Genomic DNA, 27,435 nt, shown 5'->3' with positions numbered 1-27,435 from the left:
GACCTGAGCGAACCTGCTGAGGTCTGCTCTCTCGGTTCCTTCCAAATGGCCAGTCAGGATCCATTTAGTGGTGGGATTGTGGGACAGGGTGAGCTCCTGGCAACCCAAGACAGCTGTGGATCCAGAAAGACAGCAGTACGCCTCCTTCCCTTTCTAGGGGCTGCTGCTGCCAACTGAAGCCATGTTGCATGGCTGATCCCACAAAACCAGGAAACCAGCAAAAAAAGATCCACCCAATGACCTGCTTTTCAGGCGTCCTCTTTCAGACCTTTCTGGCCAGTTGTTCTCTGTTTAGTTCCATTATGTCTGAAAGGAATCTGGTGGTGTAGAAGAGAAAGAAGAAGGAGAGTTGGTTTTTACATGCCGACTTTCTCTACCACTTAAGGAAGAATCAAACCGGCTTACAATCACCTTCCCTTCCCCTCCCCACAACACATATCCTGTGAGGTAGGTGGGGCTGAGAGACCTCTTAGAGAGCTGTGACTAGCCCAAGGTCACCCAGCTGGCTTCATGTGTAGGAGTGGGGAAACCAGCTTACAATCACCTTCCCCTCCCCACAACAGACACCCTGTGAGGTGGGTGGGGCTGAGAGAATGTGACTTGCCCAAGGTCACCCAGCTGGCTTCAAACCCGGTTCTCCAGATCCACCACTCCAAACCACTGCTCTTAACCACTACACCACACTGGTTCTCCAGAGGAGAAGCAGGGAATGGGGAGGGGGAGGAGATCTGGGCTGCTGCCTGAAACAAAGAACAAAAGACCCCCCCTAGTCCTTCCCCAGCATGGAACTCCATGGCTACAGGCCAAACTGTGTCGCAGAAGGATGTTTAGAAGGATGTCCTTTGGGAAGGACTCTCCTGGCCTTCTGCCCAGAGAGAGCCAGGCTGATGTTGGGGGATCCAGGTTCAAATCCCCCTTTTCCGCAATGAAAACTCGGGCCAGTCAGACTCCCTCCATCTAACCTTTTGCAGGGGCCTTCTGGGAGAATGAAATGAAGAAGAGGAGAACCCAGGATGCCCCCTGAGCTCCCTGGAGGACAGGCAGGATAACACAAAGGCACCAGACAGATTCTCGATTTGCACATGCTCGGGTGCAGATTTCTGAGTGGGAGCAGCATCAGAGAGCCTTTGGCTACTCGAAAGGCCCGGTGTGGCCTGAAGCTGGGCTCCGCCTAGGGTTGCCAGCTCTAGGTTGGGAAATACCTGGAGATTTTGGGGGTGGAGCCTGAGGAAGGTGGGGTTTGGGTAGGGGAGGGACTTCAATGGGAGTATAATGCCATAGAGTCCGCCTTCCAAAGCAGCCTTTTTCTCCAGGAGAACTGATCCCAGTCGCCTGGAGATCAGTTGGAATAGTGGGAGATCTCCAGCCATCCCCTGGAGGTTACTAGAAAAGAAGACACCATTGTACTGATACCAAGCAGTTAGGAAATTAGCACAGGAGCGACACAACAATATAATTACAAAGTGCAAAAAAGTTCTATTTGGAAAAGCTACAAGTAATAAGCAACAACATAACAAAAATAAATCGCATTGTGTCTACAAAGTCCAATAGTAACTGAAGTATTAGTATTGACGATAGTAAAGCAAAGGTGATGATGCTTTAAGAGATGACTCGGGGATACGGCCGTTTCAAATTTCTTCAATTCAATTCTTCATCAGTCCCCAAACGTCAAGAAGACTTGATACAAGTAATTTTTGACTGCGGTTACTAATACAGGATAGTCACCACGTTCCGCTTAGGATACAGCCAGTATAGTAGTTAGTAATACAAAGTAGTCACCATGTTCCACGTAGTGCTACACTGGCTGTATCCTTTTTTGCACTTTGTAATTATATTATTGTGTCGCTCCTGTGCTAATCACCTGGAGGTTGGCAACCCTAGCTCTGCCATTTTTCACAGAACAGGAACCCTGTGTTTCCGACCCCACATCTCCCAAGAGTCCCAGAAATTGCTGAAATTACCCCCTAACACCAGCATCCTCCGGCCCAAACTTCCACTCTCCATCCGCCCCCTTCCTTTCTGCCCTCCCCCCCTCCTGCCCACGTGCTCCCGTGTCCCCAGGCAACCAGAGGCAGCCTGCTCCTTTCCAAGAGACCCCCATGGGGGGGGGGTTTCACATCACTGCCAGTTGTTGCCGTTTCAAACTCAATTGTTCTCCTTGGTACTGAGGCAAATGGAGTCATTAATTACCTTCTATCGGCTGGGACGAGTTCAGAAAGCGATCAATACGTGGCGCTTGTCATTCACGGCAGCCGGCACCAGCCTGCACAGACAGGCCCTGCTTCCCACGGCATCGCCTCCCCCATTGGCCGTGGGCCCAGCGTGGGGCCGGAGGGTGCCGGCATGCCAGCCCAATCCCAGGAACCCTTCCTGAAGCAAGGATCCCCGGATGGCGAGACGGAGGCCGTGGCTCCCCGTGGGCCCCCATCTTCCAAGTGGCACCCCCCTCCTCTGGGTAGGGTTCCCAGCGGACAGGCCTTCAGGCACAACCTGTCAGAAGACCTCCCCCTCAGCCCCCCCCCCAGCCCTTGCAAGAATGCTGAGGCAGCATTTATTCTTTCTGTGTGGCACACACGGTGCCTTGTCAGGTGCTCACTAAAATCCTTGTTCTCCCAGCCTGCCTGCAGCCGTGCGTGTTTCACCAAGCACGAGACAAGCCACAATGTGTGGCAGATTATTTTCCTTTATCCCAGGGAGCATTTGCGAGTGGTACCCCCACCCATGCATTTGCAAGTGGTACCCCAGAACTGCTACTGTCCACACCACCCTCCCAGTATTCCACTCTACATTTCTGCATAAGAACCCAAGAAAGGCCCTGCTGGATCAGACCAAGAAGGCCCATCAAGTCCAGCAGTCTCTTCACACAGTGGCCAACCAGAGGCCTCTAGGAAGCCCACAAGCAAGACGGCTGCAGCAGCATTGTCCTGCCTGTCTTCCACGGCACCCAATATAATAGGCCTGCTCCTCTGATCCTGGCGAGAATAGGTGTGCATCATGACTAGTATCCATAAGAACATAAGGAAAGCCCTGCTGGATCAGACCAAGGCCCATCAAGTCCAGCAGTCTGTTCACACAGTGGCCAACCAGGTGCCTCCACAAACAAGACAACTGCAGCAACATTGTCCTGCCTGTGTCCCACAGCACCTAATATAATAGGCATGCTCCTCTGATCCTGGAGAGAATAGGTATGCATTATGATGAGTGTCCATTTTGACTAGTAGCCGGGGATAGCTCTCTCCTCCGTGAACATGTTCATGCCCCCTCTTAAAGCCTTCTGAGTTGGCAGCCATCACCACATCCTGGGGCAGGGAGTTCCACTATTGAAATGTGTGTTGTGTGAAGAAATACTTCCTTTTATCTGTTTTGAATTTCTCACCCTCCAGCTTCAGCAGATGACCCACAGGGTTCGGTTCTGCCGGGGTGCCACAGGGTTCGGTTCTGGGCCTGGTACTTTTCAATGTTTTTATAAATGATCTGGATGAGGGGGTGGAGGGACAACCCTTTAAATTTGCATACGACACCAAATTGGGAGGAGCAGCGAACGCACCAGAAGTTACAGAACTCGAGATCTGAACACACTGGAAAAGTGGGTGGATGTGAACAAGATGCAATTCAACAAGGATAAGTGCCGAGTCCTACTTCTGGGTAACAGAGATGAGGGGCATGCATACTGGATGGGGGATGCACTTCTGGGCAGCAGTGTGTGTGAACAAGATCTTGGGGTACGGGTGGACCGTAAGTTAAATATGAGCAACCAGTGTGATGCAGCAACAAAAAAAGCTAATGTGATCTTGGGGTGCATCAGCAGAGGCATAACATCCAAATCACAAGGTGTCATCGTTCCACTGTACACTGCATTGGTCAGGCGGCACCTGGAGTGCTGTGTGCAGTTCTGGAGGCCTCACTTCACCAAGGATGTGGACAAAATCAAGTGGGTGCAGAGGAGAGTGACGCGGATGATCAGGGGCCTGGAGACCAAGAAGCCCTAGGAGGAAAGGCTGAGGGAATTGGGAATGTTTACTCTGGAGAAGAGAAGGCTGGGGGGGGGGGGCGGGACATGATTGCTCTCTTGAAGTATTTGAAGGGGTGCCACTTAGAGGAGGGCAGGGTAGGGCTGTCGATTCGGTTCGGCCCGAACTGAAAAACAGCCGAATTTCCCCTGATTCGGCGGTTTTTAGTTCGGGACGAACCGAACTAAAAAATGGCGGGAAAATGGGGGAGCCGAATTCAGCGAGTTCGGGAGTTCACAAATAAATTCGGCAAATTCGGGCACAGCAGCATAACCGTCAGTAAGCAGCATTCTCCCCCGGCCAATCGGTGGCCAAGCTGGGTCTTCTTCTGGCCAATCAGTCAGGATTGAGTACTGGAGGAATCAGCTGCTGCGCGGCCCGGCCGGGGAGAGAAAGAGAGAGAAATCCTCGTGGGGTGTGTGTGTACACATTCGCTCCTTTCAGTGGCTGCAGGGGGTGCATTTTTGGGGTTAGAGACCCCAAACTTTCAGCAGAGCTTCAGACGAGCCTTCTTAAGAGACCCCCCCAAGTTTTGTAAACATTGGGTCAGGGGGTCCCGAGATATGGGCTCCACCCCTTTTCCCTCCCCCCTTTTCCATTTCCGTGGCTGCAGGGGGCGCATTTTGGGGGGTGCAGCCCCCAAACATTCAGCATAGCTTCAGACGAGCCTTCTTAAGAGACCCCCCCCAAGTTTTGTAAACATTGGGTCAGGGGGTCCCGAGATATGGGCTTTCCCCTTTTCCCTATTGGGATGAATGGATCACCCGATCCTGTATGCATCTCCAGAGCGGCAAATCCAAGGCAAAACCTCCTGTGCTTAAATAGAATCGTATTGGATTACCCATTCCTCCCAGCCCCCCCTGATGGAACAGAAGACAGCCACAGTAAGACCCCTTTGGGGGCTTTAATCTATAATTTTTCTCCTGTGTGTGTGTGTGGGGAAGCAGAGTCTGTGTGTGTGGGGGGAGGGAGCAGTTTCTGTGGGTGGGGGGGAAGCCAAAGGGGGCTTTCGCCCGTTCTGCCTGGGGTGTGTGTGCCCCCTTGAGTCTATTTTGATGCTTGCTCAAAACTGGTTTTCAAATGGTGACTTAAAGAATGCATTTGCCTGGTCTCGACTCGAGTCTGATGCAAAAGGGAAAATTCCACCCCCTCCTGCTCATTATGCATAGCTAGCTGCCTCTGTTCCTTTCCATGGTTTGCAAACTCCCAGGTGTCAGGTGTTACTTTGCATGGTTGCAAATGTGTTGCTCTGCATGGTTATGTTGCTTTGCAGTTGTGTTGCTTTGCAGTTGTGTTGCTTTGCAAACTTCTTCGCACCTGCCCCGCCCTTGCTCCCCACAGCTCAGCTGTTTGTCAGAGCTGGGAGCTTTGTGCATGGGCGGCAAGCTCTGTTCAGAGATGCACATTAAGGGTGGGGGGACCCCTTTCGGGGCCCATATCTCAGCCCCCCCGACCCAATCTTTACAAAACTTAGGGGGTCTGGCAAGAAGGGTCCTTTGAAGCTCCGCTGAAAGTTTGGGACCTCTACCCCCCAAAATGCCCCCCGGAGCCGCAGAAAGGCGAGGTTGTGTTTTTAATGGCTTTATTCCGCCGAATTTTTTCCCCGAACTTTGAATTCGCGCCGAATTGCACGGACCCGAAGCGGGGGAGTTCGGACTTCGGCATATCCCAAATCCAGATGGGCCGAATCTGGCCGAATCTGAACTATACCGAATTTTTTTTATTTCAACAGCCCTAGGACAGGGAGCTGTTCCTGTTGGCAGCAGAGGATAGGACTCGCAATAATGGGTTTAAATTGCAGGCAGAGAGGTTCCAGCTGGACATTAGGAAAACATCTTTTGCACAGTAAGAGCTGTTCGACAGTGGAATCAGCGCCCTAAGGAGGTGGTGAGCTCCCCCCTCACTGGCAGTCTTTAAGCAGGGGCTGGACTCAAGCACTTGTCAGGGATGCTGTAGGCGGATCCAGCATATACTATATACTCCCCTATGCTATACTATACTGCACTATACTATGCTCAAACTATTCTATTGTAGAAGAAGAGGAGAATCAAACCAGCTTACAATCACCTTCCCTTCCACTCCCCACAACAGACACCTTGTGAGGTAGGTGAGGCTGAGAGAGTTTGGAGAGAACAGTGACCGGCTTCAAACCCGGTTCTCCACCAGACTCTAATCTGGAGAACTGGGTTGGTTTCCCCACTTCTCCACATGAGCGGCAGACTCTAATCTGGAGAATCGGGTTTGATTCCCCACTACTTCACATGAAGCCAGCTGGGTGACCTTAGGTTAGTCACAGTTCTCTCTGAACTCTCTCAGCCCCACCTACCTCACAAGGGGGAGGAAGGGAAGGCGATTGTAAGCCATTTTGATTCTCCTTAAAAAAGGTAGAGAAAATTGGGGTATAAAAACCAACTCTCCTCCTCCTCTTGTCATAAAGGGACATGGAGAGCTTCTGAAGAGCTTATCTATTTTTATTTTTACATTGTTAATTTTGAATGCCCAATAAGTCAAATGTTCATTCTAGACTTCTCACTGTTCTCTCTCCTGAATGGTGGGGTGCGGAGTGTGTGGGCCAATGTCATAATCCCTATATAGGGTAGCCAGCGGTGGGTTGGGAAATACCTGGAGATTTTGGGGGTGGAGCCTGAGAAGGCCAGGTTTTGGGGAGGGCAGAGACTTCAGTGGGGTATAATGCCATAGAATCCACCCTCCAAAGCAGCCATTTTCTCCAGGGGAACTGGTCTCTGTCGCCTGGAGATCAGTTGTAATAGCGGGAGATCTCCAGCCACCACCTGGAGTTTGGTAAGCCTAGCCGTATATGGTGCCAAAAAACCTTGACCCATCCCTGGGCTGAAACAGCTGCCTCCTCTTCCAACGGCTAAAGCGCCATGAAGTCTTTGGGATTATGTCGATGGAGACATGCCATCAGTATCTTCCTTGACAATGCAAGCCTACCAATACTTTCCTGGGAGTCAGCCCCACGGAGTAGACTTAAGTAGAATTCTGAGTAGACCGGCTTAAGTCTGCGCTCTTAGTTTCCTTAAACCATTAGTTTAACTAAAAAATTTTAAGGCTATGCTTATTTTGGCTTGTTGAAACACTTTTAGGATGTTTATGAAACATGGCAGGTATTAGAACTGCTGTGTTTGTTTTCATTATTTTATGGGAATATTTTCATTATTACCTATGTCAAAAACCGCCTTAGATAACAGTGTTATTGAAAAACAGGATGTAAATATATTTTTTAAAAATAAACAAACTACTATGTACTTATGAAAATATCCATTTCGACAGCACAGAATAGAAACAACTTTAGCCTCAAGTGTGTACGGCTTTCAGAGCCACGTGCTTTAGCAGCACGGGGGGCCTTTCCTCATCAGGGCCCGCATCCGGATGACTAGAGATCCCTCCGGACAGGTGGGCGAGAAGCTGATGCTAAGATGCAAACTGCCGAGGCCCAAAGTAGTCAGCAGTTTTATGTCTAAACAGAACCATTCAGGCTCTTCTGATCATTTGGACCCTTTTCTGGCCCTCTGCCCTGATGGGGCTGAAGCATTCAGGTCAGCAATCCCATGGGGTTTCCAAGGTGTTGATGTGTTAGGATTGCCAGGTCCCTCTTCGTCACTGGTGGGAGGTTTTTTTGGGGTGGAGCCTAAGGAGGGCGGGGTTTGTGGAGGGGGAGGGACTTCAATGCCATAGAGTCTAATTGGCAAAGCGGCCATTTTCTCCAGGGGAACTGATCTCTATTGGCTGGAGATCAGTTGCAATAGCGGGAGATCTCCAGCTAGTACCTGGAGGTTGGCAACCTGTGCACGTGTGTGTGTGTGTGTGTGTGTGTGTGTGTGTGTGTGTGTGTGTGTGTGTGTGTGTGAAGGAAGACCTCTTCTGCATCTCCTGGAAAGGATATTTTGGAAATGATAACAGAATGATTTCCCGAAAGCGATGCAGCAATAAATGTGCCATAATAGAGGTTTTGCAGCGGCAATGTAAAAAATCTTTTTTAGGAGCTGGTATGCTAGGCTGAGGATGTTGGAGCGATTTTTTTTTAATTGATATTACCAAATTTTCTAGATCAGTTGGATTATGGGTATTGTCGAAGGCTTTCACGTTCAGAGTTCATTGGTTCTTGTAGGTTATCCGGGCTGTGTAACCGTGGTCTTGGAATTTTCTTTCCTGACGTTTCGCAAGCAACTGTGGCAGGCATCTTCAGAGTAGTAACACTGAAGGACAGTGTCTCTCAGTGTCAAGGGTGTAGGAAAAGTAATATATAGTCAGAAAGGGGTTGGGTTTGAGCTGAGTATTGTCCTGCAAAAGTAATGTGCTAATCATTGTCCTGTAAGTATCAAGATAATGTGCTAATGAGGATATGGTATGTTAATATGGAACCATTGTATCCTGAAGTGATCTGTTAATGTGTGTAATTATGGATTATGGGTGTTCTATTATTGTTGCCCTGTTTTTATGAACTTGTAAACCTTTTCCAGCATCAAGAGAGGCGGGGGTAGAAATTAATGAAATAAAATAAATGATGAAAAAACTTTTTTAGACACTGTCCTAGAAATTATAAATAATAATAATAATTAAAAAACACAGCAATGAAAGTTGGACATTGCATTAGTTCAAACCCTCATTTTAACTCCAATGTGTTTGACTGGCAGCCACACTGATAGCTGCGCCCATAAAAGATGACTTGGGGGTGGTCGAGGGGGGCCATAGGCAGAAGGCTAAACTTACATGCGCCTCCCCACATCCCCACACTGCCAACCTCCAGGTGGGGCCTGGAGATCTCCCAGAATTTCAACTGACCTTCCAGACTACAGACGTCCGTTCCCCTGGAGAAAATGGCTGCTTTGGAGGGTGGACTCTCTAGGGCATGATGCCATATTGAGTTCCCTCCCCAGGCTTCACGCCCCACATTTTCAGGAATTTTCCAACCTATTGTTGGCAACCCTATGCCAGAAACAGGCCGAGTGGTCCCAACCAGGGAATGCTGAGCTTCCCAGTTCTCCCTGGGCAGCCCCTTCACACAGGAGCAGAACGCGCTCCCCTTTCACAAAAACTGTGCAGGGAAATATCTGAGGAACTGTGAACTCAAAGGGGAGACATGATGGAGGTATATAAAACTATGCATGGTATGGAGAGAGTGGACGGGGTGAAGCTTTTCTCCCTCTCTCACAATACCAGAACATGGGGTCACCCGCTGAAGCTGGAGGGTGAGAGATTCAAAACAGATGAAAGGAAGTATCTCTTCACGCAATGCATGGTTAAATTGTGGAACTCTCTGCCCCAGGAGGTGGTGATGGCTGCCTTCTTGGAAGGCTTTAAGAGGGGAGTGGGCATGTTCATGGAGGAGAGGGGTATTCATGGCTACTAGATAAAATAGCTGCTAGTCATGATGCATACCTATTCTCTCCAGGATGAGAGGATATTGTGTGCCTATGATATTGTGTGCTGTGGAACGCAGGCAGGATAAATGCTGCTGCAGTCATCTTGTTTGTGGGCTTCCTAGAGGCACCCAGTTGGCCACTGTGGTAACAGACTGCTGGACTCGATGGGCCTGGGTCTGATCCAGCAGGGCCTTTTCTTATGCTCCCCTGCCCCCTCCCCAGGATGCTTTTCTTTACAGCAGCAGCAGCAACCATATTCCCTGGTGGGAATCGGAGCAATCCACTGGCTGAGCCTCCCCTTGGCTGCCTCTGTGTGGGGCAGAAGAGGCGGCCCCCTTCCGCACCCATCTCCTGGCACGCCTTAGGATCCTCTTGGGCTCCCAGGCCCAGCCTCCTCCCATTGCCTCCCATTTGGGGGGGGGGGGCTTTGTTAGCTCAAAGGACTCAAGCGAGGCAAAAAAATAAAAATAAAAACCACCTCACATGCAGCTCCTGACGATGCTTGTTTAGAGAAACGGTGGGCACTTACAAAGCCTTTGGTGCGGAAAGCCGGCTTGCAAATGATTGCATCTGAACGACAGTCGAAGCCATTAATTTCCTGTTATGTTTTCCCGGTGTTGGGGGCTTTATTAATTTAATTTTACACTGTCGAACAACAGTGCAAGAGTTGACATAGCCACACTCGCAGGGCTCCCCCCCCCCCCCCCCGCGCCCACCCAACACCTTCGTAGCAGCACTTCCCTGACAGGCAAAATTGACGCTCAAAATATTGTCGAAGGCTTTCACGGTCAGAGTTCATTGGTTCTTGTAGGTTATCCGGGCTGTGTGACCGTGGTCTTGGTATTTTCTTTCCTGACGTTTCGCCAGCAGCTGTGGCAGGCATCTTCAGAGGAGTCACACTGAAGGACAGTGAAGATGCCTGCCACAGCTGCTGGCGAAACATCAGGAAAGAAAATACCAAGACCACGGTCACACAGCCCGGATAACCTACAAGAACCAAAAATTGACACTGTTTGGGGAAGCAGAGAAGTCTGAGGGGGCCGGCGAAACACAGCCTGCCCTCTTGATGGTCACCTCCCCCCCCCCAACACACCCACACTTCCCCAGTGTTTTAATGGTTGTAAACCACCCTGGGCCTGACCTGGTCAGGGAGGGTGGCCTTAGGGTTGCCAACCTCCAGGTGGTGGCTGGAGATCTCCCACTATTACAATTGATCTTCAGCCGACAGAGATCAGTTCCCTTGAAGAAAAATGGCCACTTTGGCAATTGGACTCCATGGTATTGAAGTCCTGACCCGACCCAAACCCTGCCCTCCTCAGGCTCTGCCCCCAAAACCTCCAGCTATTTCCCAACCAGGAGCAGGCAACCGTACCTGCTGTGCTCCCAGCAGCCCTTCAGAAGTGGCAACGAAGGCATTCGGGGCAGCCTCAGGAAGCTTCAAGGAGCCCTTTATGGTTTTTGAAGGGGACTGCTCAGGTACGCTATTTCTAGGGTTTCTGACCTCCAGCTGGGACTCTTGAGATCTCCTCAAGTGACAACAGAGCTCCAGATTGCAGAGATCAATTCACCTGGAGGAAATGGCTGCTTTGGAGGTTGCATTCTCCGGCTTTATGCCCTGCTGAGGTCCCTCCCCCAAACCCCACTCTCTTCAGGCTGTACCCTCCAATCCCCAGGAATCCCCCAACCCAGAGTTGGCAACCCAGTATCTCCTTCTCCGTTGTGGACTTATGAACACACCCCCACAAGCTCATATGATGGCTGCTAAAATAATAATTTCTGTACTCTCTAATTTCTTTCCACCATGACATTGTTTCTGTGTTGTGCACCAACACAGCTGACGGTATTTTTTTTTAAGTGCGCACGACTGCAAGCAAAAGAAACGGCGCCTTTAGAGGCTCTCGGGTTCCAATTGCAACCGGCCTTTTAATTAAACATTGCTTGGTCTTGTTTCCTATTCGCAATCGCAGCTGTTTAAAAACTAGGGGATGGACTGCCAAGGAAGACATTTGAAAATAGCAGCGTGGCGGCCAGGAAATGGAATGGTGCCGTAGTTTCTGCACAGGGCGAGACACACGCAAGGAGGGCGCTCCATCTGGCTGAGGAGCAGCCTGGCCTCCTTGAGCGTCTCTTGCCCTGTGCAGAAACTGCAGCGCATGAGGAGAGGGACTTTGCCCAAGAGAAAGTCCTGGCCAAAGAGAGCCACAAGCAGCAGGGCGGGGGGCACAGACAGCCTCTCCCGCGCTCCGAGCCTTCTCTGCATGTGTGCTAGCACAAACAGCGCCTCCCCCCCAGCCATTTCCCAAGCAGCAGTGGTGTGGGGGCTCCCATAGGGCAGTTCAGCAGTCAGGGGCTTCCCTGTGCTGGCCCCTTTCGTGTGGGGCCTGGGACAGCTACCCTGGTTGCCCTGTGCCTAAGACCAACCTGTGGGATGTGGGTTCAAATCCCCATTCACCCCACGAAGATCACCAGGTGAACTTGGCCCAGTCCATCTTTCTCAACTTAGCCTACCTCACAGGGTTGTTGTGAGGATAAAATGGGGGAGGAGAGAGATCCATGTACACTGCTGTGAGCTTTCTGGAGGAAAAGCAAGATAGAAATATGAATGACACATCTAAGGGTCCAGGAAAGACACTAAAGAGATTGCAGACATGGATCTAAAATTTGCTTAGATGAAAAATTCCACAAGCTTCAGACCCAACTTTGTAGCACTTTTAATGCTGGGATGTACCAAGGAGGGCTGAGCGTGGCTTTGGAACAGTCACTCAAGGACAGCGGCCTGAATCGTGCCCCCCCCCCTGCGTAATACATCACACCACTCTCATGAATCAACAACGGCTCCCCCTCCCCGCAGTAGGTATGGTGCCGTACCCCTCTGAGGCCCCTCCCCAAACCCCACTCACAAATCCCCAGGAATTCCCTGTTCCCAGCCTGGGATTGGCAAGGGTTAGGATTTGGGGTTAGGGTTAGGGTTTGCTGAACTAGCAAATACAAGATGGAGGCGTTGCTGTTCAACCTCCCTGAACTCCAAATGTATTCCGGGTGTCCGAAGGGCCCCACGGATCTCCAGGGAAGGGCCCCCCTGAAAACACCGCGTTAGGCACTCATCCTGTGGAGATCCATCCGCAGCACCGTCCCTTCGCCAACTGTGGTCTTTTTTGCACGGCTGTTTCCCTCCGACGACCTCGGGTCTTTGTTGTGATGACGCCTGCCGTTTCCGACCACTGGCGGTCGTCTCGCTCCCCCCCTGCCGTTTCCCCACCTTTTGTCCGTGTTTTCAGAGACCTGTTTTATCTCGAATTTGAAAACGTGGACAAAAGGCGGGGGAACGGCGGGGGGGGGGAGCGAGGCGACCTCTGATGGTTGGAAATGGCATGCATAAACAACACAAAGACCCAAAGTTGTCAGAGGGGGGACAGTGAGTGAAACAGCCATGCATAAAAGACCGATGCCAGCAGAAATCCCTTTTACCAGAAGCTGAGACGTCCCACCAAACGTAGCAGAAAGACAAGCACCTCCAGCATAAACATCTGCATGGCCAGGGAGGCCACCAGTGGGAAATCCAGAGGAGAGAGCAGTGACCAAGAAGGTTTTGCCCTCCCCACCCCTTTTACCAGCCCTTGATCCCACCTGGAAGGGAAGGAGTTCCTGAGTCCAGCTCTTATTGTTCGCTGTTGGCTCACAGCTCCTAATCCGAGAGCTATTCCAGCCCCCACCCCACACCATCGTTTCTGCTTTATCTCTGATGCCTGCCAAAACCCCACACAATGAAGAGAGATGCCAACAGGAATGAAACACCCATGTTTTGAACTGGGGTGGTGATGGTAGTAAATGTTTACATTAAGAAGGCGAATCTGAATTGAAATATAGAGCCATAGAGTCGGGAGGGGCCATACAGGCCAGCTAGTCCAACCGCCTGCTCAATGCAGGATCAGCCTACAGCATCCCTGACGAGTGTTCGTCCAGCCGCTGCTTAAACCGGAAATTCTGCGTTCCAAATCTGCATGGTGAAATTAGTGCTTTTGTGCGTTTGCAAACGCTTCTTTTGCCTCTATTTCCAATATCCTGATTTACCAGACACTTCTTTTTCACCTTTCTATTCTCTCGGCCCCCCTCAAGGGTACAGCCCCCATTTTTATTAAGCCCCCTGCTACGATCGCTTGGTCTCCCCCGAGGTCAGCTGCCAGAGTCCCTCCATAGTGCGGCAAGAGGATCGGATGCTGTAAGCAAGGAATCGGTGCTGGCTTTTCCTGGCAAAAGTGTTTGGCCTGCAAAAGGCTTCGGCTCGCTCACCCAGGGCACCGAGAGCGGGTTTCCTTTGACAAAAGCTGCCTGATGCCCACCTGCCACCTTTCCTGCCGCGGGGTATATTTGATCTCTGGGTACCAAGTGGTGCCGAGCGACGCGAGGGCTCTCAGGGCACACTGGAAGGATACCAGGAGGCCCTACAGCTGCTGCTGCTGCTGCTGTGGAGGAAGCCCAGCGGGGCCCCTCTGGTGCCTTTGTACAGGTGGGGAGTTTGGAGGCTGCAGTTGTCTAAGCGCTGTCAAGGTCAGCAGGTTTGGGTTCACTGAACGGTCAGGATGGTTTGAATTACCGGTGCTGTCTGCCGATCCCTCCGCTGATTGCTCGCGGCAGCGGCAGGGACAAGACGCCGTTCTGGCCGTGCGCTGGGACAGCCGCGCAGCCCTGGGGGGCGGCGAGTCCTCACAGTGGGAAGGGGAATCAGGTGCGCTGAGCAGACAGAGATGGTCGCAAAAGGCAGAAGGCCCGCCTTGGCCGAGGGAGGGCGGTCCCAAACTAGCAGACCCCCCTCCAGGGCCAGAAATGGCCAAATCTCTGCCCCCCTCCTTACAGCAGGGGGTGTTTTCTCAAGGTCTGTCTGGCTTTTCCAGAAATGACAAGATGGCATCTTGCATATTTTCCAGGGAGCAGAGAATGGGAAGATCTCTTGTTCCTGCAGGTACCCAGACTCCCCCTGCAATTTTGCCCGTTGCTGGCTTAATGCCCCAGGGCTACCCTGGGATGTCTCGCTTTGTTCTGTCCCTGGATCCTTTTCCATTAGGGTGGCCAGCTCTGGGTTGGGAAATACCAGGAGATTATGGGGGTGGAGCCTGAGGAGGGTGGGGTTTGGGGAAGGGAGCGACTTCAAAGGGGGTATATTGCCATAGAGTCCACCTTCCAAAGTGGCTGTTTTCTCCAGGTGAACTGATCTCTGTCGCCTGGAGATCACTTGTAGTGCCGAGAGATCTCCAGCTACCACCTGGAGGTTGGCAACTTATTTTCCATCCATTGTGTAAAAGAGTCACACATTTAGGCTTTTAGGAATAAGTGGATAAAATTAGATCTGGGCGCCATCTTTTTAGTCTAAGCTTTAGTTAGCTTTATAGGAGGTTTTAATATGTATGAACATTGAATTCTGTGTGTTTTTATTCCATTTGTATCTTTTATTGTACTATGTATTGCTGGAAGCTGCCCTGGAATGAACAAGACAAATACGGATCGTCTCGTACTGAAGATATACTGATGAAAGGGAAATTCTTACTGCAGGGGATTTGCCATAGTACATAGCGTCGAAACCAGAGGCAGGGGGATAGCAGATGTGTGTGTGCCAAACAGGGTCTCTACTGGCCCAAAGGGTCCCTGCCTTTATTTTACATTCTTCCAGCAAGTATGCAGCATGACACTCGTGGGTCGGCCACAACACCCCTAACTGTCTGGCATTCATGCTGAATCCTGTGAAGACATCCACATATAAATGGCCAAAGCATTGTTTATTTATTTATTTATTTTGGGGTGGGGAGGCCTGGGGAGGGAGGGGAGGGGACCTCAGCAGGGAATAACGCCGGAGCATCCACCCTCCAAAGCAGCCATTTTCTCCAGGGGAACTGATCTTGATTGCCTGGAAATTAGTTGCAATAACGAGAGATCTCCAGGTACCACCTGAAAGCTGGCAACCCTATGGGGACCCAAAGTAGCTTACATCGTTCCCCTCTGTTTCAGTGTCACAACAACCCTGTGAGGTAGATTGGGTCGAGAGTGTGCGACTGGCCCAAGGTCACCCAGCAAGCTTCCAGGGCAGAGTGGGGGATTCGAACCTGGCGCCCCCAGAGCCCAGTCTGACACTCTAACCACTACACCGCACTGGCTGTCTCTCTCTCTATATATATGCACTTGACTTAGAATGTACAATACCTGTGGCTGGCAGAAACTTGGGGGGGGGGGCAGGAAAGCCTTCAAGAGAAATCTCAACTTCTTGGAGATTTGGAGGGGGAGGGTTGAGCCTGGGGAGGGCAGGGTGGGGAGAGGAGCCTATAATTCCATAGAGTCCACCCTCTGAAGCTACCATTGTCTCCAGGGGAACTGATTCTCTATTGTCTGGAGATAAGATGCATATAAGAACATCAGAACAGCCCTACTGGATCAGACCCAGGCCCATCAAGTCCAGCAGTCTGTTCACACAGTGGCCAACCAGGTGCCTCTAGGAAGCCCATCAAGCAAGATGACTGCAGCAGCATTTATCCTGCCTGTGTCCCACTACACCTCATATCATAGGCATGCTCAAAAGAACATAAGAACATGAGAAAAGCCATTCTGGTTCACACCAAGGCCCATCAAGTCCAGCAGTCCATTCACACAGTGGCCAACAGTACCACAATAAAGATTGACTGACTGACTGACAGTGGCCAACCAGGTGCCTCTAGGAAGCCCACAAACAAGACCACTGCAGCAGCACCATCCTGCCTGTGTTCCACAGCACTTCATAGAATAGGCCTGCTCCTCTGATCCTGGAGAGAACAGGTCTGCATCATGACGAGTATCCACTTTTGACTAGTAGCCATGGATAGCCCTCTCCTCCATGAACACGTCCACTCCCCTCTTCAAGCCTTCCAACTTGGCAGCCATCACCCCACATCCTGGGGCAGGGAGTTCCACAATTTAACTCGCCGTTGTGTGAAGAAATACTTCTTTTTATCAGTTTTGAATTTCTCACCCTCCATCTTCAGCAGATGACCCTGCATTCTGGTATTACGAGAGAGGGAGAAAAGCTTCTCCCTGTCCACTCTCTCCGTACCACGCATAATTTTATAGACCTGTCATGTCTCCCCTTCGCCACCTTCTTTCCAAGCTAAACAGCCCTAAGCGTAATTCCAAGAGTCCTCCAGACCGCGCCCGGAGGCTGGCCGCCTACTCTAACTGTGGACGTCAAAGGACGCTTCCTGAGCTCTGCTTGGAATGCTGCAGCCAGTGTCGTGTCCACAGAGGCGGCCAGCGCTACGGGACAAGCAAGAAGAAGCAGGACGGAAAAGGCCTTTGGACAACCCAAGCTTTGCAACACCATGGGGGGGGGGAGCAACACCTCAGCCGCCCCCCAGCCCTGCTTGCCTGCCTTCGTGCAAGAACACGCAGGGGGAAGGAGGGTGCCCGACTTGCGGAGCCTTGCTGGTTTCCATTAATGAGATCCCGGCCGCCTAAGCCGGCCGAGGCCTCGGCAGCCCCCTAAACAGAAGTCTGCCACAAAGAGGCAGCGCTCAGGTAATTGGTTTATCTATCTGGAAGCAGGGGTAGCAATCTCCACCCAGACAGACGAGCCGTAAAGGCTCTTCCTTAGGGCTATTTCCTTTGTCTTTTCAATTGCTTCGCACATCCATGTGAGAGAGAAGAGAGAAGGGAGAGAGAGCGAGAGAGAGAGAGAGGAATGTTAATTTGTGAATTAATGGCTTTTCTCAGCGGAATTGTAAATTCAAATGTCACCTCACATGGTGATAGTGCGCCTGAGCTGCTGGGGAAGAAATGATAAATCCAACCTCCCCCCCGGCCTCCCCCTCCCCACCAGACACACATTTGGCTGCTCTCCTCAAGAAAGAGCCACGTCGGGCAAAACAGGCGACTTTGCATCTGCAGGCAGGGCACAGCGGGGGTGCCGCCCCACCCACCTCCCTCCCCAGACTTGGAGGGCACCCGGAGTAGTCCCCACTTGCCCATGGCAAGCGTGCCGGGGGACACCGATAGTCTCTGCTGCCCCCTCTGCCCTCCCCCTGCCCCCCACTAGGGCAGCGGAGAAGGGGTCCCTTCTCTTCTCCTCTCCTCTCCTCTTTCCCTTCAGTAATCAGGAGAATTAATGACCCCAGCGCCGCTACTCCGGCCTGCCCGCCTGGCAGAGGGGAGGAAGGCTTGGCCGATTCTGAGCAGGAGGCGGGCGGTGGAGAGGGAGATTCATGGATGGAGATTGAATATGCAATTTTCTTTCACCTTGCCAAGAGCTGCCCCTGGGCTGTGCCTGGCCTAAATTCCACCCCCGCCCCATTTCCCCATCTCTGCCTTACCCAGTCCTCCCACCTCCCTTTCATTCTTTCCAGAAAATTACCTTCAAAATTGATTTCTACTTTTACAAACAAATATAATGGGAACATGGAAGAGGGGAAAGGGGGGAAGCTCAGCCAGTGATGAATCGGGGCTGTCAGGGGCTCTTCCTGGCCTTCTTTGCTTTGTTTCCCACGCCCCCCAACTTCTGTTTTGCCAGCCAAGGTGCCACTTCCTGCCCCGCCAGTTGGGTGGTGGACCTCCAAGTGGGGCCTGGAGTTAGGGTTGCCAACCTCCAGGTGGTAAGCAAAACAAAAACAAAAGCACCTCCGTGCCTATACCTTCAGGGTTTGGAAATTAGCACGGGTAAAAGGTACACAAATGCACAGAGCCAAGTTATAGCACACAAGTATATAGTACGTGATGAAGCCAAAGGACAAACAATGTGTAACAACTAAACCTAACAATGTGTGACTAATATATGCATTAAAGCACAAAAATCACAGTGTAATTTCACAGGCAAAAATGTCCTCTTCTTAATATTTTAAAGATGATCAGTTCCATAGGATATCCCTCAGGTATAAATCCAAAAGATGGGGGATGGCCATTTCACCTTGGTTTCTTCAGCCCCATATATATCATCTATTTCATAGTATTCCAAAATATTACAAAGTCCATTAAGGTTCAATATTAAGCCACAGCAATGTCAACAGGTTCCCTTGGGATACTAGTGTGGTGGTCAAAAAACCTCCCACCAGTGGCCAAGCAGGATCTGGCAACCCTAGCCGGAGTCCCCCTAGATTAGAAGGACACCTCATCTGCAGACTCCAATTCCCCTGGAGGAAATGGCTGCTTTGGAGGGGGGGGGGCTCGATGGCATTATACCCTGCTGCTGACCTCCCTCCCCTCCCCAAACCCTCCCCAATTCTTCAGGAATTTCCCAGCCTGGAGTTGGCCACCCTCTCTGGCCAACCGTACAGCCGTATACTGGCAAGTATCCAGCACAGGGGCCTGAAAAGCCAGGAAGCTATAGAGTCAACGAAACACAGATTTTTGACTATTGGGAGTCCCCTTCTGTGACCAGCCATACCCCACGAGGCTACACCGAAGACTCCCCAAATACTATACTGCTTTTACCCCACATTGGATGGTTCTGTAATCTAGGGGTTTCCCAAGCCATAGGTGGCAACCCCACCCGTGCGCACACATGCTGATTTCACATGGTGTTGGTGTCAGGGGTGATGCGTCCTTGGCTTTCTGGGAAGAAGAAGAAGCGAGAAAGGGAAGAATAATATGTGGCTTTTTTTTTTTTTTAGCATTTGCCTACTCCTGTCAACTACCACAATGGCTACCTCATTACACAGCAGAGAGAGAGAGTCCTACTTTCAGAGGGGGAAAAGACCCGCTAGTCAGACGAACCTCCCTCTTTCCAGAGACAGGTTACCCGGCCTATCCCCAAAGAATCCTTGGCTGCCTCTGTTTTTCTCTCGGCAGCCTCCACAAAAGGACGTGCTGCAGAATAAATGATGGTGTTTTGCTGTGTTTGACTTTGAGAGTCTCCCCCGCCCCTTCGCCCTTCTGTGAGAGTTGCATTCCCCGCTCTCATTCGCCAGGAAACTCCTTTACAGTTCTACTTTATGCAAACTCCTTTCAGAACACCCCACACACCTCGACAGGCACACGTGCATGCACACAGGCACACACACACACAAACACACAATCCCAGCTCACAGTGGATGACCTTCCAGCACCCTCCTGGTCTAAAGAGAATGAGGGATTTGCACAACCTACCTTAGTTACATGCTAGGTTAGAGCTAGGGTTGCCAACTGCCAGGTAGTAGCAGGAGATCTCCTGCTAATACAACTGATCTCCATCAGATCACCTGAAGAAAAATGGCCACTTTGGCAATTGGACTCTATGGCATTGAAGTCCCTCCCCTCCTCAAACCCCGCCCTCCTCAGGCTCTGCCCCAAAAATCTCCACCGGTGGCAAAGACGGACCTGGCAACCCTAGTTAGAGCACACAATATTTTCCCAAATGCACCACCGACAGCTACCACATTGAGGTACTGGCTTATAATCATCATTCCTAGAGGAACTTGCAAAGTATATGCACATCGAAAGAGATCATCATCATCATCAGAAGAGCTGGTTTTTATACCCTGCTTTTTCTCTACGTTCAAGGAGTCTCAAAGCCTGCTGGGTGACCTTGGGCTAGTCACAGTTCTCTCAGAACTCTCTCAGCCCCACCTGCCTCACAATGTGTCTGTTGTGGAGAGGGGAAGGCGATTGTAAGCCAGTTTGAGACTCTTTAAAAAGTAGAGAAAAGTGGGGTATAAAAACCAACTCTTCTTCTTTCTCCTCCTTCTCTTCCTCCTTCTCCTTCTTCTCTCCTTCCACCATTTCATCTCCTTCCTGCAATTTCCTTCAAGGAGTGGGATTCGTCTGACAGGCCCCTCTCATTCCTACATCCTAATCTACTTGCTGGAGTGAGATCTTGACCCTCGGGAGCCCGGCTGGGAATCAACAACTATCTCTTCGAACACAACTTCATCTGGAGCCAAAGGCAGGTGCTCAGCAGACCGACCGGCCTTGACTGTCACAGCGGAGATCAGCTCAGTACTGGCGAGGGAACTTTTCCTCCGCTACTGGAAGGGATCCTGTTGCACCAAGTGACAGGAGCACACCTCAGAAACAAACTGCCTCTAAGGAAAAGGTCCCGGCCAGAGCTTCACTGAACAACACAGCTTCACCCAATGTCAGAATGTGGTTTCTGCTCACACAATATATCCATCATGTTCCTGGGAATTTAGGATGTTCATTTCCTAAAAAGGCTAATTTCTAGTCTCCATAGTTGCAGGAAAAGGCTTTAAACACTCAAGGCTGCCTCCAGTAAGATCTCTGAGGCTGCAGTAGGTTTGGGTAAAGCTTCCATCCTTGTCTAACACCTTTGCCAACTGGAAACCATTCTCTTCCTCCATATTCTGTCCTAACCGTGGCCTCTTGTCCAGAGTTCAGGTCACGCATCTTCCCCAGTAGCTAATTGAGCACCATCCGACCTGGGGGGCTCCATCTTCCAGCACTATATCTTTTTTTCATTTTGGGTTGTCTCATCATAGGTTTTCCGAGGTAAGGGTTGGTCTACCATGGCCTTATTCTGCACAGCCCTAACCAGGGTTGCTCAATGTTAACCCTCTGGGAGCAAGCATTGACTAGCTGAGAACCACACCCTTGTTTACATGTAAGATATTCTCTTGATATTTAAGTTGTAGGAGCATTGCCTCCTTGCACACGGAGAGCTGAAGAAGCTGCCCCCGGTGGCGGCGAAAACGCAAAGCATCCGGACAGCGTTCCGACCTGACTTCAATCTCCCTCTTTTTGCCTTCTGTTAGGATTATGAAATAAGAGACTTTGTATTTGTACTTCCCAGACTTGGATCCCAAGCCGGAATTGACTTCTTTACAGTTGGCATATTTGTTTGTATATATTATTGTTGACTATCTTGCTGTATTGAGTCCGTCTTTAGATTTGATAAGTTTCCGTTGTCACACTATTGCACTTGCACTTTTGTTATTGTCAATATATACATTTTGCAATCATTTTGAGAGCCAGTACTATCTTTACCTTAGCTAGACTATTTTAGTACTTGTGCATTTTTATCTCAGCATTACCTGGAGGTTGGCAACTCTACCTCTGGACTTCCATGGCGGCCTCCCATTCAAGTACTAAGCAGGGCTGGCCCTGCTTAGCTTCCAAGATCTGATGAGACTGCGCTTGCCTGGGCCGTCCACGTCAAGCCACAAGATGCACTTTGAGCCACTTTGCCTGCCTCTGCGTAGCAGCCCTGGCCTTCCTTGGGGGTCTCCTATCCAAGTACTAGCCAGGGCCGACCCTGCTTAGCCGCCCAGATCTGGCCAGATTGGGCTAGCCTGGGGTCATCCGGGTCAGGGCAGAGGACTGTATACATTTCCTTAAATCTTGCATGCAGACAGTTGGAGGATCAGCATCCTGTGACTTTTGCACTTCTGAGGGGACGATGATATTTCTTCATCCAGATATGTCCACACACCAGGCTCTAAGATAGGGTTGCCAACCTCCAGGTGGGGCCTGGAGATCTCCTGCTCTTACACGTGATCTCCAGATGACCGAGATCGACCCCCCTGGAGAAAATGGATGCTTTGGTGGGTGGACTCTATAGCATTGACCCCCACTATGGTCCCTCTCCCCACCCCCCAAGGCTCCATCCCCAAACCTCCAGGAGTTTCCTAACCTGGATCTGGCAACAGTACTCCCCCATCCCCCGCCGGTGGCAAGGGGGAACCTGGTAACCCTACTCTACGAGAACGTGGCACAAATTGAGGCCTCGGCCTTGATGCCATCGGCGCATTGACGTCACTTCAGGAAGTGATGTCATCACAGCACTGACAATGTGGGAGATGCTCTGGTATTTGGGCAAAAACTTTATGATGCCAGAGTATCTCTCATGTCGTCGGCGACGGGATGACATCACTCCAGGAAGTGATGTCAACGTGCCATATTACCCATCAAAACGTTTATGCCACACCTGCATTGGCCCACTATCAATATGGGGGGGGGAGCAAAACCAAAAAGTAGCATCTAAAGGATGAATAGTGTTTATGTTAAGGGCTGCTCGGAGGGTCATAGCAAGATATTGGAAAAAATGCGTCCACGTTACACTCTTGGTATTCTGAACTGTGGCAAATAGCTATGGCAGAAAAATTGACACATCAACTTAGAGTGATTAAAGGCAAGGCTAATATATTGGATTTTTACAAAACGTGGCATGACTTCATCTCATATACAAGCCAGAAAGAAATTCAACATGTACCTAAACCATTTCAAAGATCACGGAAAACAAATTAAAGTTATAATGACACCCTCCTCTTTTCATTTCTAAATGTATGCTGATGAACCCTTATGCTGATATTGTACTCCTTTTATACCTGTAATCAAAGGGAAAAGAAAAAAGTTTATGCACGTATGTATGTGTGTGTGTCTATATATATAGATAGACATATATATACACACACACACACACACACACACACACACATATATATACACACACACACACACACACACACACATATATATACACACACGTACATGTGTATGTGTAGGTATATGCATGTATATATATATATATATATATGTTTATTTATAAGAATTTATAACAAATATTTAGCCCTCGACCACTAGTGTAGTAATTATAGTTTTGCTATTTTTGTTGTTGTTGTTTTGTTTGCTTTATGTACTATGTATTTATGCGTTCCTGTGATTGTGAACTGTGATTGTATTTATTTCTGTTAATAAAATATAAAACAAAACAAACAAAACGTGCCAATGGTGTCGAGGCCTAGACCTCAATTGGCACCTGGTAAGACCCCTGCCGGCTGGGAATAACATGAATGGCACAACACAGAGCTTATCAAGAAAAATGCTGAAGAGGCACAGTTAGTGTACATGAGGAGTCCAACCTCCAGGTGGGGCCTGGAGATCTCCCAGAACTACGGCTGATGTGCAGGCAACAGAGATCACCTCCCCTGGAGACAATGGCAGCTTCAGAAGCTGGAGAGGCTATGGTATTATACCCCACTGAGGTCACTCCCCTTGAGCACGGAGGGAAGGATCAACAGACTCACACAAGCATAACTTCAAGGTGCTCTGAGGGAACGGGGAAGGGACCTGTGCTCATATCAGTCCCTTCCTGTTCGCCATGCGGGGCTTCTCTAGCACTCTTGCCCCCTTTGGCGCAGGCTCCCCGGTCCCTTGGAGCGTGCACCACGAGAACATGGCGACCACGCTGATGGATCAGACCAAAGGTCTGTCTTAGTCCAGCATGCGGTTCCAAACAGCATCCAGTCCGATGCCCCCAGCAAGCCTGCCAGAAGCTCATGAAGATCATAACCCCCCTCCCTCGTTTGCAGAGCTGCTTCAAGGAGGTTTACCAATTACCAGGTGGGGCCCTGGAGATCTCCTGGAATTACAACCAATTTCCAGAGATCAGTTCCCCTGGAGAAAAGGGCTGCTGTGGAGGGTGGACTCCAGGGCATTATACCTCACCAAGGTCCCTCCCCTCCCCAAAACCTTGCCCCCTCAGGCTCAACCCCAAAAATCTCCAGGAATTTCCCAGCTCAGAGTTGGCACCATTCCATGTACATAGGTAGTTCCAGGCAATCTAATTTGTGCACCATCAATCATAAATATGGTCGAAATTAAACAGTTGGTAGATACACTGAATGTAGAGTTAACATAATAGTTTGATTTTGTTCCTCTTAGATGTATGGGAGGTTATTACATTGGACAAGGGGCCTGGGAGATCCCCGACTCCCCTGTCACAAAGCTTACTGAGTGACCCTTGGCCTGTCCCTGTTTCTCAGCCTCGCCTGCCCCACAGGGTTGTTGTGAGGGGGAAATGGAGGCAGTCCAATGGCCAAAGCGGCCATTTTCTCCAGGGGAACTGATTTCTATCGGCTGGAGATCAGTTGTAATAGCGGGAAATCTCCAGCTGCCACCTGGAGGTTAGAAACAAACAATTAGACCCTCTTTGCTGCACTAAGTGAAGCTTAGAGCACGTGGCTCACAACTTTCACTTCAAAGCAATATGAGTTTTACTAAAGTGAACTAAGATAATTACAACATGTAAAAAAACCTCACAAAGGTGCTGTGCAATAAACCCCAACAGAAACAAACACACACTCCGACTGTGTATCAATATAGATAAATGGAAGAATCCAGTTTGTAATTTCAAGAAGCCAATATAACACCAGTAAGCAAAAATCTTGAAATTACAGCTTCCTGGTTTTTCAGGCCCCTGAACTGGATACTGGCCAGTATATGGCGGTACGGGCCAGACAGGGCTGCCAAGTCCAGGTTGGGAAATTCCTGAAGATTTGGGGAGAGCAGGGTTTGGGAAGGGGAGGAACCTCAGCACATAGGGTTGCCAGCTTCCAGGTACTAGCTGGAGATCTCCTGCTATTACAACTGATCTCTAGCCAATAGAGATCAGTTTCCCTGGAGAAAATGGCCACTTTGGCCATTGGACTCTAAGGCATTGAAGTCCCTCCCTTCCCCAAACCCTGCCCTCCTCAGGCTCTGCCCCAAAAGCCTCCCACCGGTGGTGGCAACCCTATCAGCACAGTATAATTCATGGAGTCCACCCTCCAAAGCAGCCATTTTCTCCAGGGGAACGGAGCTCCGTCACCTGGAGATCACTTGCAATTCCAGGAAATCTCCAGGCCCCGTCTGGAGGTTGGCAACCCTAAGGCTGGGCCAGCAAAATACTGCCTGCTTGACAAGTATACCCCGTGTTCCCATCTGCGTAAGCCTGAATGGATGTACTTTCCAAGCGGAGTTCAGGGAAAGGGCCTGAGGTGGCAGAGCAATTATGTATTTCTAGCAGGGGGTTTGCATTCCCCCGGGGGCTCGGAATGATGTTGTCTTACTTAATTCTTTCCCCACTGAGCCGCTTGACTCAATCAAGAGTGAGCTTTGCAAACATTTTTTTCTTGAGCTTTGTCTTAATTACATTTGGCCTGGGGGCCAGAAATGTGCCGAAGCTCGGCTCGCTTATTTCTTGATTTGGGGAGGCAGCGATTATGAGGTTTGGGGAAGCGTGCCTCTCAGAGCCCCAGGCAGACTTCCCAGAATTGAGGCTGAGCTACTTCTGCGAAGTACCCTATTCAGGGACCCCAGATCCCCCCCCTATAAATCAGAGCCCCCGCTCTGCTTCCATGCACAGAGACAGGCGCGCTCCACACGGCTCATTAATGCCCCACCTGAACACCAGCCTGGCCTCTTTCTTGTGCTAAGCAATTTCCCACTACTCAAGATCACTGCTGAGGAGGGGAAGAGGCGATCCATAATTACAAAATCATATTCATCACCAGAAGGGCAGCTGTTTCATCACAGAATCATAGAGCTGGAAGGGACCACCAGGGTCATCTAGTCCCACCCCCTGAACAATGCAGGAAATTCACAACTAGTTCCTAATCCCTAACTCTCCCCCTCTCTGGGATGGCCCCAACGGAAACAATACGCTGCCTTTTCTCAAATACAACGTTATTGCTTTGGGGAAAATAGGGTTGCCAACCTCCAGGTACTAGCTGGAGATCTCCTGCTATTACAACTGATCTCCAGCCAATAGAGATCAGTTCCCCTGGAGAAAATGGCTGCTTTGACCATTGGACTCTATGACATTGAAGTCCCTCCCCCAAACCCCTGCCCTCCTCAGGCTCCACCCCAAAAACCTCCCGCCGGTGGCGAAGAGGGACCTGGCAATCCTAATCGGGAAGCCCCCTGGCTGCCAGTTCTGCGCTCGATCTGCCAAGGGATGGGGAGTCTGTCTTCCTTAGTAGCAAAGAGAAGGCGGAATTTGCTCCTGGGAGGGAAGAGGCTGCTTTGCCCACCAACCAGTTGGTCTGGGAAATGCAGCAGCCGGTCACGTTAGGCGTTCCGGCCCAGCCAAGCTGCGAGGAGGCCTTCTGCCTGCTCTCCAGCTACTCTCACGTGCAAAGCGTCTGCACCCCTTCGTCCAAAACCAGGTCTCTCTGGGGCAGCGGAGGCAGAGAGAATGGGAATGTAGGGGTCAGAGCAACGGGGGGGGGGGGTCAGAGAAGAGAAAACAACAGGGGGGAAAAAAGAAAAGAAAAAGGGAGGACGATCCCCTCCCTCCCCCTACCTTCATCACGTTTCCTCTTCTCGCCATTCGACCGAGGAATCCCCAGAATCCCGTTAATGGAGTAGGAACCCACCGGATCATTGGAGGCACTGGAGACGGGAGGGGACGCTGTACTGGGAACTGGACAAAAGGAGAAGGGAGAAAGGCCCGTGAGGAGAGCAGCCGCAGGACTCGAACTCTAAACTCCCTAGCCTTTCCTGAGAGGGACCTGCTCTTCCAGAGCGCGGCTGGCACGCTCTAGCTGCAGATGCCCAAAGGTGACTCTCTGGAAGCACCGGGCATGGCGGTGGGTCCCTTTCCAAATCCCTCTCCGGGCAGCACACGCACCCCAGGGCAACTGGGAGCTCCCAGGGCAAGCCAGCACCCAGCAGAATCTCCTTCTCAATGCCTCCGGGAGTGTGTGCCCAAGGCTGCCTGGGGTTCCTCAGGTACACATCCTCCAGTGGGCAAAGCTCCGGGCTACGAGGAAACCCTACAGTTCCCAGCCTCGCCCCCCCCCCCCATTTCCCTCATAAGCCACGTGCAGCAGTCCTGAAGTTAGACTTCCCGGCATTTGCCCTGGGGGTTGTTTGGGTTGCAAAACTCAAACGTCTAGGATGATGTGAGTTTGTGTGTGTGTGTGTGTGTGTGTGTGTGTGTGTAAGAGAGAGGAAGAGAGAGAGGAAGAGAGAGGGAGGGAAGGAGGGGATGCTGAGAAGTGAATGGGCAGCAGCCCTTTAAACAGCTACAACTGACAACTGATGCACCTCATATAACAGGAAACAGTAATGAAAACTCATCGCTGTCCTGCACATTTTCTCCAATTAACGATACGAAATGTCGAGAGGGTGGCGGATGCCATGCCAACAGAGGGCAGGGCAACACATTCTCTCAGCCGCTGCCTGTTCTGAAACCTTCACTGGCTAAGAGCCACTCGGGTAGCCAACTTCCAGGAGATTCTGGGGGTGGAACCTGGGGGCGGGTGAGGTTTTGGTAAGGGGGAGGGGTTAGCAGGGTTTAATGCCAGAGTCCACCCTTTTACCCAAGGGAGTTGATC

At 50.7% G+C, this 27,435-nt stretch overlaps 1 protein-coding gene across 3 annotated transcripts in view; it reads right to left on the bottom strand.

Annotated features, from left to right (window-relative positions):
• PAX2 (paired box 2) overlaps window positions 1-27,435 on the bottom strand; it is a 125,857-nt gene that overhangs the window by 34,073 nt on the left and 64,349 nt on the right. For all 3 annotated transcript variants that reach the window (XM_056849435.1, XM_056849434.1, XM_056849436.1), the window contains exon 5: window positions 26,400-26,519. In XM_056849435.1, the coding sequence (XP_056705413.1) occupies window positions 26,400-26,519 (120 nt within the window). The remainder of the gene's footprint in view (window positions 1-26,399; window positions 26,520-27,435) is intronic.

Source organism: Euleptes europaea, chromosome 5, assembly GCF_029931775.1.
Source record: "Euleptes europaea isolate rEulEur1 chromosome 5, rEulEur1.hap1, whole genome shotgun sequence".
NCBI classification, from domain to species: Eukaryota; Metazoa; Chordata; class Lepidosauria; order Squamata; family Sphaerodactylidae; genus Euleptes; species Euleptes europaea.
The sequence above is the reverse complement of the archived record's forward strand: the minus strand, read 5'-3'. Positions and strand labels throughout refer to the sequence as shown.